The sequence below is a fragment of the Dama dama genome, chromosome 19 (assembly GCF_033118175.1).
Source record: "Dama dama isolate Ldn47 chromosome 19, ASM3311817v1, whole genome shotgun sequence".
NCBI classification, from domain to species: Eukaryota; Metazoa; Chordata; class Mammalia; order Artiodactyla; family Cervidae; genus Dama; species Dama dama.
The window spans coordinates 51,800,150-51,813,085 of NC_083699.1; the positions used below are offsets into that span (position 1 = coordinate 51,800,150).

General features: G+C 37.1%; 1 protein-coding gene across 2 annotated transcripts in view; it reads left to right on the forward strand.

The window, feature by feature from the left end:
• Window positions 1-12,936, forward strand: part of KPNA1 (karyopherin subunit alpha 1) — a 66,843-nt gene that overhangs the window by 42,830 nt on the left and 11,077 nt on the right. For both annotated transcript variants that reach the window (XM_061167019.1, XM_061167018.1), the window contains 5 exons: window positions 4,031-4,162; window positions 5,155-5,243; window positions 5,590-5,689; window positions 6,234-6,397; window positions 7,852-7,930. In XM_061167019.1, coding sequence (XP_061023002.1) covers window positions 4,031-4,162; window positions 5,155-5,243; window positions 5,590-5,689; window positions 6,234-6,397; window positions 7,852-7,930 — 564 coding nt within the window. The remainder of the gene's footprint in view (window positions 1-4,030; window positions 4,163-5,154; window positions 5,244-5,589; window positions 5,690-6,233; window positions 6,398-7,851; window positions 7,931-12,936) is intronic.

The following is a 12,936-nucleotide window of genomic DNA, read 5'->3' on the forward strand; positions in this document are numbered from 1 at the left end:
CCATCTGGTTATGGTTATTCATAACTTATTATGGTTATTCGTAACTTATTCATTACCATCCAGTAGTGGTAAAATTACTTTCTGATTTCCATTCTCTCTAGGAGAGTCTTTGACTCTTCTTTGGATTCAGGCTATAATCGTTACGTACTTCTTAGTAATAAACATAACTCTGGTACGTTCTTTTGTTGAAAAGTCCTAGTTTCCAATTTCCTTCCATTCATGTTCTGGCTGTTACTTACTTTTTCTCCATTTTACTAGTTGTTATCACTCTACTTTGTTTTGCTTCTCCATTTTATTCACTTCATTGGCATCTAGAATTCTTTCTCTGGGAGACCTTTGGTGCTAAACCTCATCAAACAGCAGTTTGAATTCTGGGAGCAATCAGTATTCTAATTTCTTCTCATTGATAACTCTGTGTGTGTGTTGTGATCAGTCGCTTCAGTCATGTCTTGACTCTCTGTGACCCTATGGACTGTAACCTGCCAGGCTCCTTTGTCCATGGAATTTCCCAGCAAGAATACTGGAGTGGATTGCCATGCCCTCCTTTAGGGGATTTTCTCAAGCCAGAGATTGAACCCTCATCTCCTGCATTGCAGGCAGATTCTTTACCACTGAGCCACCAGGGAAGCCCTTATAACTCTTTAATACAATGTTTATCTACTCAGGTTGTTGTTACCATTTCTTTTGCATCAAAATCTCACTGCAAACCTTTTCTCTCTTTGATATAGATTGCTGTCTATGCTGATTTTACTCATTTTTTACAGGTTGCTTTTCCTCCAAATTTTCGTATTTTTGACTTGTTCTCAGATGCTGATGACTCTTTGTTGAACTTGGAGCCTTCCTTCTTGTAGGAGAGTTTGCTTTTGTACTCACTTCAAATGTTTCTCTTAAACTAGTTAATTTTCCTAGTAAGCAAAAGAAACTACTTTGTAGGTGAACTGTGTTCCTTTTAGCTTTTCCTAAATAATCTGGCATGTCATTAATCGAAATTGCTTGCCCTGGATACTAAAACTACAAGCCATTGAAAGGCTTTTGTCATTATTACAAGTGTGTTTCAGAGAGGAAGCTGACTTGGTTCATAAGCCTACTAGATTAGGAGACTGTAATCTATTTTAATAGTTTTGACTTACATTACTCAAATCATTAGTGACCATTGGATATTTTGCTGATAGTTTCCTCATTCATAAACTAGAAAAGCTAGGCATCTCTGTCTGGGTGGTTGTAAGGAACACCTAAGAGTATGTGACTAATGCTTTTAAAATATAAAGGCTTGTATAAATGTCAAGTTTCAATTCAGACAGATTGAAAAGGGCTTGAACATTGGTTTGGGTAGTAATTTAATTACAGAGGTGATTTAAGATGAGTTTATTTTGTTATATTCAGTGTTTAAAAGTCTTCTGAACTTATCAGTTCAGTTCAGTCGCTCAGTCATGTCCGACTCTTTGTGACCCCATGAACTGCAGCATGCTAGGCTTCCCTGTCCATCACCAACTCCTGGAGTCCACCCAAACCCATGTCTGTTGTGTTGGTGATGCCATCCTATCATCTCATCCTCTGTTGTCCCCTTCTCCTCCTGCCCTCAATCTTTCCCAGCATCAGGGTCTTTTCAAATGAGTCAGCTCTTCACATCAGGTGGCCGAAGTATTGGAGTTTCAGCTTCAACATCAGTCCTTCCAATGAACACCCAGGACTGATCTCCTTTAGGAGGGACTGGTTGGATCTCCTTGCAGTCCAAGGGACTCTCAAGAGTCTTCTCCAACACCACAGCTCAAAAGCATCAATTCTTCGGCACTCAGCTTTCTTTACAGTCCAACTCTCACATCCATACATGACCACTGGAAAAACCATAGCCTTGATTAGATGGATCTTTGTTGACAAAGTAATGTCTCTGCTTTTTAATATGCTGTCTAGGTTGGTCATAACTTTCCTTCCAAGGAGTAAGCGTCTTTTAATTTCATGGCTGCAGTCACCATCTGCAGTGATTTTGGAGCCCCAAAAAATAAAGTCAGCCATTTGTTTCTCCATCTGTTTGCTATGAAGTGATGGGACCGGATGCCATGGTCTTAGTTTTCTGAATGTTGAGCTTTAAGCCAACTTATTCACTCTCCTCTTTGACTTTCATCAAGAGGCTCTTTAGTTCTTCACTTTCTGCCATAAGGGTGGTGTCATCTGCATATCTGAGGTTATTGATATTTTTCCTGGCAATCTTGATTCCAGCTTGTGCTTCTTCCAGCCCAGCATTTCTCATGATGTACTCTGCATATAAGTTAAATAAGCAGGGTGACAATATACAGCCTTGATGTACTCCTTTTCCTATTTGGAACCAGTCAATCGGTCCATGTCCAGTTCTAACTGTTGCTTCCTGACCTGCATACAGGTTTCTCAAGAGGCAGGTCAGGTGGTCTGGTATGCCCGTCTCTTTCAGAATTTTCCACAGTTTGTTGTGATCCACACAGTCTTTGGATCCACAAAGGCTTTGGCATAGTCAATAAAGCAGAAATAGATGTTCTTCTGGAACTCCCTTGCTTTTTCGATGATCCAGCAGATGTTGGCAATTTGATCTCTTGTTCCTCTGCCTTTTCTAAAACCAGCTTGAACATCACGGATCACGTATTGCTGAAGCCTGGCTTAGAGAATTTTGAGCATTACTTTACTAGCATGTGAGATTATAGTAAAGAGTTATCATGCAAAAAAAAGTCCCTTTAACTGTGGTGTTCCTAGTCTGGCCTCCCTGCTGCTGTAATATCAGTGTCCTAACTGTCTATCAGACCACTTTATTTCACTTCTGTATTTCACACTTATAGGTTTCTTTGAATATCCCCTTCTTTAAGTGTCTTCTTTTATGAATTTACTGTCTTTCATTCATGTATCTTTGGACTGTGCTAAGCAGATTGCTTTCCCATTTCTTTCATTTCCCCATATCCCAAGTGATTGATTTATTTTTCTATATGACAGCTACCTTTCAGTAGACCCAAAAGCTTAAGAATCACAGCTCCATTTTTTGATGATTTTTTTATTGAGATTCTCATTCAAGTGGCATGTCTCTGAATTTTTTTGCCCCCACATATATGCTTCATTAAAGAATATTAAATAGGAGACAGAACAGGAGAAGGAAATAAAGCTGAAGTTTAATTAAGAACTCTAAATAGGAGTTCATTCTTGGATTTCATTTTATTGGGCTAAAGAGTCAAGGTACCATAGAGACGTGTACAATTAATAATGTGATGTATTTTTTTTTGGCCATAATTTCCTTCATACCTTCTGTTTACCAGTTTATTAACCTTTAGGAATGCTCTTTTTAAGAAAGTCGCACCTCTCTTCCTTGGTTTGAAGGCTGCTCATTTATTGGAATCTAGAGCTGCCATTTCTGTTTGTTGTATGCCTATTAACTCCTTTTGGTCTACTTAATCATTTAAATTGTCCTCTGCCTTTTTCACTCTGCCCTTATTTTATACATTTTACACTAGTATTCTTTCCCCATTTCACTTTTCCCATTTTATAGAAACTATTCAATTTTGTTTTTTATTAGATAATAAACATGGTTTAAGGCCAAAAGGTACATAAAGGTTTTACTTTAATAAGTGTTTATCCTTCTTGTACTTGTTTCCCATTCACCCAGACCTCTCCATGTAAGTAGCAAGTATTTACAGTTTATTGTGATTTCTTCAAGAGATATCTTGTGCAATAAGTAAATTAATGCATATGTTCTTTCTTAACCCTTTTGAAAAATACAGTACGGTACCAAACACTCCCTCATTCTTCTTATGGTCTCATGTCAGCTCTACCTTGATCTGAAATTTTAGACACCTGATCAATATTCCTGATGAAGGTTATTTCTTTGGGAAGTCTTCTATTAAATTAGTATAATATTTACCTGATAGATTATGTTCAAATAATGATCTCAGATTCTTTCTTGATGCATAGAGAACAGGTGTTTTGTTTTGTTTTTTTTTTAAAGAAAACCTTGTTGTTGTAAGTAAACAACCTATTAAATTCTACTAAGATAATGAAATTATTTTTATCTTTATAGTTTGAATCAGCTTGGGTACTGACAAATATTGCTTCAGGAAATTCTCTTCAGACCCGGATTGTGATTCAGGCAGGAGCTGTGCCTATCTTCATAGAATTGCTCAGCTCAGAGTTTGAAGATGTCCAGGAACAGGTAAAAGATGAAACAAGTAAAAAGAAGCAGGTTAAAGAATACAGTTTTTCCCTGAGTCTTATATTTAAGAGTCTTAGTTTTACCACTTGGATATGACAGTTCATGGTTCTCACATGGAGTGTTCCAGAAATCTAAACTTAACCTAAATAGGGAGTTTCATAGTGAATATAGGCAGAATTTCTCCTAGAAACATAAAACTGTTTTCCCCTCCAGCCCTGAAGTTCCTCAAGTCTTACACATGCACGTTGTAGACATGTGAGCAGTTTGTTTTTGGTGATGCTCTAGTGTTGATTGAAGTAGCAAGTCTTTGTCACTTTTGTGCAGAAAATCGCTTAGAGAAAATGCGTTTTTAATTATCACAAACTTTGTCAAACTCATAAATACAAATTAAATGAGTATGATTTTATTCTACAACTTTATTAAGGTATAATCAACCTATAGTAAACTGCATATGGTTAAAGTGTATAATTTGTAAGTTCTAACATTATGTGTGTACCCATGAAAGATTAGTCGATTGCTAGTATATCCACCTCCCAAAATTGAGTCAAGTTTTTTGCATTTTTATTGCTCTTAATTTCTTGGCTCACTGTTTTCTTTTGTAAGCAAGCTTAAAATACATTTTAAATCAGCTGAGTAAACCATTTGGATCTCTGCTATGTTCCAAGGGCTGCATGGAATGTTACTTAAGGATAGGACCCTCTAAGGTAAAGAATATATATAAGAACTGGTACCTCTTTTTAATGACTTCACTACCATGAGTATATTCACATGTATATTTTTAACATTACTGATCTTCTGCCAGTCCCATAACAGTTTCATTTGACTCCCTGATGAGTGAGCTTAGTGGTGTTAATAGTTAATGTCCATGTACAATATGTTGATTAGCTACTGTATTATTTTGTAAAGAGTTTTTAAGTATGTTGGCATCTTTTTTGAAAGAAATATGAGAACATATTTCTGCAGCCTGTCATTAATGAATAATTCTTTCACAGGCAGTCTGGGCTCTTGGCAACATTGCTGGAGATAGTACCATGTGCAGGGACTATGTCTTAGACTGCAATATTCTTCCCCCTCTTCTGCAGTAAGTTTCTTTCTTTTTTGTGAGTATTGAAAATATGGGAAATTCCTCAGAAACGAGTGCATCTTTGGAAATCATTTTGGATTTCCTAGTGTTGCTTTTCATTAGAAATATTTTCTTACTAACTTGTTCAGCTCATTTCTTTGGGCACTCTCTGTTATTCTGGTGTGTAAAAAGAAGTGCCAAACATCTGAACTCTTTGTGTTAGAATTAAACTTTATTGTTCTGGAGAAGAGCTATTTGAAGACATCTGTCTATCAATAGCATTAAGTGGTTAAATATTTATCATATGCTTTCAGAGAACTGATGCCCATTATATCATTTACCAGTTGCATCATTATGCTTATAGGTTATTTTCAAAGCAGAACCGCCTGACTATGACCCGGAATGCAGTATGGGCTTTGTCTAATCTCTGTAGAGGGAAAAGTCCACCTCCAGAATTTGCAAAGGTAAGGATTATGTGGGAAATTGGCAGAAAAAGTACAGTTAAAAGAGTGTAGCAACTAGTGTTAATGTGAATAGAAAGAGAATGATTTTTGATAAACTAAAATGTTAGAATTTTGTTTCTAGAAAACTAGGTCTTTGTTTTTGTTTGAATTTGGAATAAATCTCACTGCCTGTAGAAAGCTCTGAACTAACCTTAAAATGTGGCATTTTTTGTTCATAACAAAGTATCTAAAATGTAGAATTTCCTAGCTTTAGCTGGGAAAATTGCTTTATCTGTGATCCACAGAGAGTGTTTTGACAAGGAATCCCACCCTGAAAATTGGTATATATTAAACTTCACTCTTTGAAATTGTTTTCCTTGGGCTCTGACTATTGTCAAAGTAAACTGCAAGGTGGAAATGTCATTTGGCCACTTATTACTCCATTTCTAGAAGTATTAATCACCCCAGAAGTCACCAGGTGTGTGCCTGGTTGCTTTCTGGATCCCCACTCCTCACTTGCTTTTATTTTATTGAATTTCATAATCATGTCACCTTTCCTTTACAGGTTTCCCCTTGTCTGAATGTGCTTTCCTGGTTGCTGTTTGTCAGTGACACTGATGTACTGGCTGATGCCTGCTGGGCCCTCTCATATCTGTCAGATGGACCCAATGATAAAATTCAAGCAGTCATTGATGCAGGAGTATGTAGGAGACTTGTGGAGCTGTTGATGTAAGATATCTTTAAGAAAGTGTGTGTGTTCTTTCGTCTCTCATACTAGTTTTCTAGTTGCTGATACTCAAATATTAATGTATTATACTGATTCATTGTGCTTTGGGCTACTGTCCTTTGTTACTTTTTATATTCACATTAAATCTGTTTGTTTTTTTGTTTTGAGGGTTATAAAGAGTCTCTTATTCTTCCTCTGTGAGCAGCCTTTCAGCAAAAACATTTGGAAAACTCTGAACTATTTAGTTCTAGCTCATACTTAATATTCTGAGACAAACCACTGGATAGCAAACTTATCTTTTGTCTCATGTAGTCTAGGCTCAGTTAGTCTAAGCTCTTTAAAGCTTATAGACTGGTGTCAGACTTTGAATTTCATTTGCTATATATCTTTGGATCCCTTTCATTTACGAAGTGGAAGATTTACTGATGGCATAACTAATTTGAGACTGTATTAATCAAATTTTTAGAAAATACTATTGAAGAAAAAATTAGAGTGATAACATAATGGGGAAATAGTATAATTACAAGCCATGTGAAATTTATTGGAGTAAGTATAAAGTAATGGAAGGAAACATTGTTCCAAAGATGACACATGGAATGGGTTAGATAATATAATATATAGACTATAAAACTCTGTGATGATAGCTGGCTGCAGACTGGGTACAGATCAGTAGCATAATGCTTTTGTGAATTAAAAGCAATGTGATGCTGGAGGAGTCAGAAGTACAGCATTCAGAATCTCAGAAGTAATCTTTTGTACTCTTTAATGACTTTTACCATATGTTTTAACATTTCTTTTTGGTCATCAGATCTTAAATGTGAAGAAACTGGCATAGTTTTGAGAAGAGTGATCAATCTCATTAAACGGGAGAGAAAATAAAGATATTTAAGGAAAGTTAAAGGATATTAACTTATTTAGTGTGAAGTCAAAACTTAATATCTGTCTTCAGATATGTAGAAGATTTTAGAGGGGGTTTTCAGACCACTAAGTTAGCTGAAGTTTAGTAGAAGGAGTTTATAGTATTTGAAGTATGGAGCCTGACTCATTTTCAAGGTAGTTCAACTGTTGACATGTTTTTATTTCTGTGAAAATGAAATGATTGTAAAACTTTAAAAGTGCTACGTAAATGTTACTGTTGCTCTCTATTAGCAAGCATGGAAACCAAGTAAAGAGTAAATGAAACCTGTTTTAAAGAATGAGAGGAAAAACTTGGACTCTAGGTGATGAAATACTTGGGAAAGGTTTTTAGAACAGATTTGTAGCTTTTATCCAAAAATATTAAATGGAAAAACAGTCCTTCTTGGGTACACCAAAAACATTTCCTCATCCTGGTAGGGTTCCTTGTACCTTTCTGGTCCAACATACTATCACATATCTTTTGGGTTTTGGCTCTAAGGAGAGGGGATTACAGATGTTACTGTTGGATATAATACATCTTTTCTTTTTATGGTTGCAGGCATAATGATTATAAAGTGGTTTCTCCTGCTTTGCGGGCTGTTGGAAACATTGTCACAGGAGATGATATTCAGACACAGGTATGAATAAATGGTAACTTTTTTTTCCTTCCAAAATAGCACATTGACACCCCCACTGCCCCCACCACCAGTATGTTTCCATTATAGTATTTAACTCCATATTATTGGGGAGAATTGATACTTTGTTTCATTGATGTTTGTTAAATGTTAGCCTTGGTAGCTACTTTCAATACCTTCACTCTCTGTATCTCTGTCTTGATCTACTGCTTGGGTTCCTGAGGAGCCTGGAGGGTTCCTTGGATCACAAAGAATCTGATAAAACTGAGCTGCTGCCCCCCCCCGCCCCCCAACACACACACACACATACTAGTGCAACTTATCCTTTTGGTTAGATTTATTTCTCACTACTTCTACTTGAAGGGATTCCTGTGAGCATCAGAAGTTTCCAGTAGCATCCTTTCTGTCAGCTTCATGTCATCTTCCCTGGTAGCTTCCTCCATTTTGTACATGGTAAGTTTCCTGAGTGAGGAGGATCTGCACTCCTAGTTCTTAATGTTATCCTCTACTCCATTCAACTTTTATATCAAGATACATCACTCACGGTGGATTCTTCTAGCTGTTTTTATTTTTGATCCCTCAGATGCCTTGGCATCATCTTTGAAATTATCTTCCTAGGCTTCTGTGTTGTTGAAGTATTTTGGGTCTCCTGCCTCACTGACCATTTATTTTTCTTTAGCAAGCTCCTTTACCTGTTCATTTCTCTTCATGGGATTATCCTCTGTAGGGGATTAGGTTTCAGCTTTAGCTCTTTCTTAACCAGCTCTGACTTTCAGCAAGACATTTAATGTCTTCATTTTTCTCTTCTCTAAAATTAAGGAAACTTTGTTCTCAGATGTTCTTCCAGCTCTTAATATTTACTTTAAAATTATTCTGTCCACAGAGAAACTGTTGTTTTTCCTGGTGTATCTCGCCCTTTGCTTATTTACATTCCTGTCTTGGTGAATGACTCCAGCGGTTGCCCAAGCCAAAAACCTGGACGTTAGTTTGATTACTGCCTTTCTTCTATCTTTCTTATCAGTCACTAATGATGGTCATCTCTGCTTATTCCTTGCAGTGCTTAGTTCACACATTTTGTACTGTACTGTTCCCATGTCACCAGAAGGATGCTTGTAACATGCAAATTTGATCATGTCATTCTCTTAAAATGTTTTTATAGCCCCCGATTGTTGTTGAATAGTGTTCTAAGATCCTTTAAAGTCTGGCACCTGTATAATGAAATGCTGTGCAACAGAATGAAGAACCTGTTAAGCATGTTTTAATATACGGAATGTTTTTCAGGTTCTGTTGTTTAAAAAGGAAAACAAGGCACAGATTATTGTGTGGCATACATTACTATTTGTGTAAGAGTTGTGGAGAGGAGAGGAGAAAGAAACAATATGTGTGTGTTTGTAATTGCATAAAATTTCTCAGGAAGCACACATAGGAAGCTAATAACGTTGGTTGTCTCTGTGGGTAGCTGGGGTATAGGAATGGAAAGGAAGCTTAAAACTTATATAGTCCTTTTTATTTTCTGAATCTTAAAACCATATCAGTGTATTTGCTATTGAAAAAAAGTTTGTCTACCCCTTCCCATGCCATGTTCTATGCTTTTGCCTTGTTTATTCCTATGTAATAGCTGTGATACACCCGAGTTCTGAGATTTTACACAGAGCTTGCTTCCCTCAGCATGGAATATATGCCTCCATCCCCCATCTCTGGTCTGACCAGTCCCTCCCGCAAACTTGAACTCTGCCACTAATGTCTTGTCATTTTTCAAGTCTTGCTATTGATTTTCTCTGAGAAGCAAACTCTTAAATTAGGTGCTCCCTCCTTTGTTTCGTCCATCATAGTGCTTCCCACTGTATGATAGCTGTCTGCTAGATCGTAAGCTTACAGAGGTGGGACTGTGTCAGTCTTGTCCACTCTGTGCTTTTGTAATTGTCCCAGGCACAATGTACAGAGACTCAACAAATATTTACCTAATAAATGAAGTTCTGAATCTGTATAGAGTTCTGGTCTCTCTCAAGTTCCAATAACATGTCTCTAGTACCCGTCTCACTTTATCTTCTCCCCCACAAAGTGAGTTCCAAGTTTTGATTTTTCCCACTTCAATTAATGGTACGATTTATTCACCCACTCTTGAAACTTGGCAGTCTTGTTTGGTGTCTCTATCTCTCATACTTTTTTTTGATAGCAAGTCAGCAGGTCTTATGGATTCTTAGCGTTTTTATTGAATTTTGGCTGTGCTGGACCTTGTTGCTTTGTGTGGTCTTTCCCTAGTTGCAGCACACAGGGGCTGCTCTTCATTGTGGTGTGAGGGCTTCTCATTGCAGTGGTTTCTCTTGTGTGGAGCATGGGCTCTAGGTGTGCAGGATTCAGTAATTGTGACATACAGGCTCAGTAGCTTGCGGCTCATGGGCCCTAGAACATGCAGGCTTCAGTGCTTGCAGCATGCAGACCCTAGAGCCTGGGCTCAGTAGTTGTGCACAGCCTTTGTGGCATATGGAATCTTCCCAACCAGGAATCAAACTCCTATCCCCTGCATTATTGGCAGGCGGATTCTTACCCGCTGCGCCACCAGGCAAGTCCCTTTATTGTTTCTAGGTCCACACCTGATTACCTTAGTTTGGGCCCTGTTTTCTCACGTACAGTGGTTGTTGCTGTACCTACCTTATTTATCCTCCTGCTCTCCCAGGCATTTACCCCTCTCGGTGTATTCTTCCTAATAACTGCTTAATCTTCTCTAAAATAATTGTTCACATTATTTTCCTTCTAGAAACATTGAGCTTTAGTGCCTATGAGATAAAGAACCTTGAAAGACTTAGGAATTTGTACTGCAGTATTTTAGTTTCATTCTTCTTTCTAGCCTCCTGTTAATTTTGGGGGTACAGAACCTTTCCTTAATAGTTTCACTGATGTTTTCTTAATTCAGTACTTTGTGATAGCTTATCAGCATTTTTTATTTTCTAATGCTTCCATATGCTTTGTCCTCCCTCTTCTTTGCTTATAAAATCCTATCTGAGTTTCAGAGTGTTTCCTCCCACCCTGTCCCATGAAGTCTTTTTTTTTTCTTATTACTCTTTCTCAAGTAATTCTTTAACTTCTGACATGCTTATTTTCCACACCACATCTTCAGCATTTAACAAATTGCTTTGTGACTTTTTTATACTGTTATTTGGAATGACTGTACTTGTTAAACTACAAGTTTTGTTACTTTCTGAATTAGGCAAAATTGGCTTCATTTTAATTTTCATTTCTTTGTGAGGTAATTTGCTATTAAAATTGTAGTTTCTCTTATCAGTTTACATACTAAAGACAGCAACCTTTTCTGTTGCAAATGCTTTTTACACATTGCTGTGCATTTTAATTTTCATGAATTTCTTGACATACAAAAATTTCTATTCGGTAAAATTTTAACTTTTCCCCTATAATTTCTTCTACTGTTTTTAATGCTTGGAAAGTCCTTCACTGTCCTCCAAACCAGCTGTTAACTGGCTAATTTATATTAATATTTTCTTCTGCTTTATGGTTTCTTTTTTATATTTACTCTTTAAATAGATTGCAAATTTATTTTAGTAACTGTTTGGGGTTAAGAATTGATTTAAAATTTTTTTTCAACTAGTTAACCCCTTATTCTAGTTGTCCTTGTTGTTCAGTCTGTCACCTAAGTCCTGTCCAACTCTTTGCAACCCCATGAATTGCAGCACACCAGGCTTTCTGTGCTTTACTATCTCCCTGAGTTTGCTCAAACTCATGTCTATTGAGTCAGTATTGCCATCCAACCATCTCATCCTCTTTTACCCTCTTCTCCTCTTGCCCTCAATCTTTCCCAGCATCAGAGTCTTTTCCAGTGAGTCACCTCTTCGCATCACGTAGCCAAAGTATTGGAGCTTTGCCTTCAGCATCAGACTTTCCAGTGAATATTCAGTACTGATTTCCTTTAGGATTGACTGGTTTGATCTTTTTGCAGTCCAAGGGACTCTCAAGTCTTCTCCAGCACCACAGTTTCAAAGTGTCAGTTCTTTGGCGCTTAGCCTTCTTTATGGTCCAACTCTCACATCCATTCATAACTACTGGAAAAACTATGGTTTTGACTATCTGGACCTTTGTCAGCAAAGTGATATCTCTGGTTTTAAATATGTTGTCTAGGTTTGTCATAGCTGTTCTTCCAAGGAGTAAGTGTCTTTTAATTTTGTGACTGCAGTCACCGTCCACATTGATTTTGGAACCCAAGAAAATGAAATCTGACCGTTTCCACATTATCCCCATCTATTTACCATGAAGTAATAGGACCAGATGTCATAATCTTAGTTTTTTTAATGTTGAGTGTGAAGCCTGTTTTTTCACTCTTCTCTTTGATCTTTATCAAGAGGTTCTTTAGTTCTTCACTAGAACCATCTATTAAATAAGACACCAGTCAGTTAATCCTTTCTTGAAGAAAAAAGTATATATACTTAATTCTTTATAAATACTTGCATTTGTTTCTAGACTAGATATGCTGTTCTCTTCTTTAGGGGCTTCCCATGTGGCTCAACTGGTAAAGAATCCATCTACAGTGTGGGAAAATGTGGGTTCAATCTCTGGGTTGGGAAGATCCCCTGGAGAAGGGAAAGGCTACCTACTTCAGTATTCTGGCCTAGAGAATTCCATGGAGTGTATAGTCCATGGCGTCGCAAAGAGTTGGACAGGGCTGAGTGACTTTCACTTTTCTCTTCTTTAATGATTGATTCTTGAGCCTGTCACATATTATTTTAAATTTATAACTTTATGATTTTAGTTTCTGGTAGAGTAGATTTCCTTGTTCACTTATATTTTTCTTACTTTCTTCAGCTTTGTAAGCTGTTTGATAGCTGGGGGCATGTATTTTCAGTGTTTGTATCCTGTAAAGCACCTGGTATTCTTAACTAAGTATATATTGATTTGTTGACTACCAGGTAGAGAGTCATCAGAAGACTTAAAAATCTGAGACCACTTAACTAATTTCTGGCCACTTACTGGAAAGATATTTTAATATGCTACAGGCATAG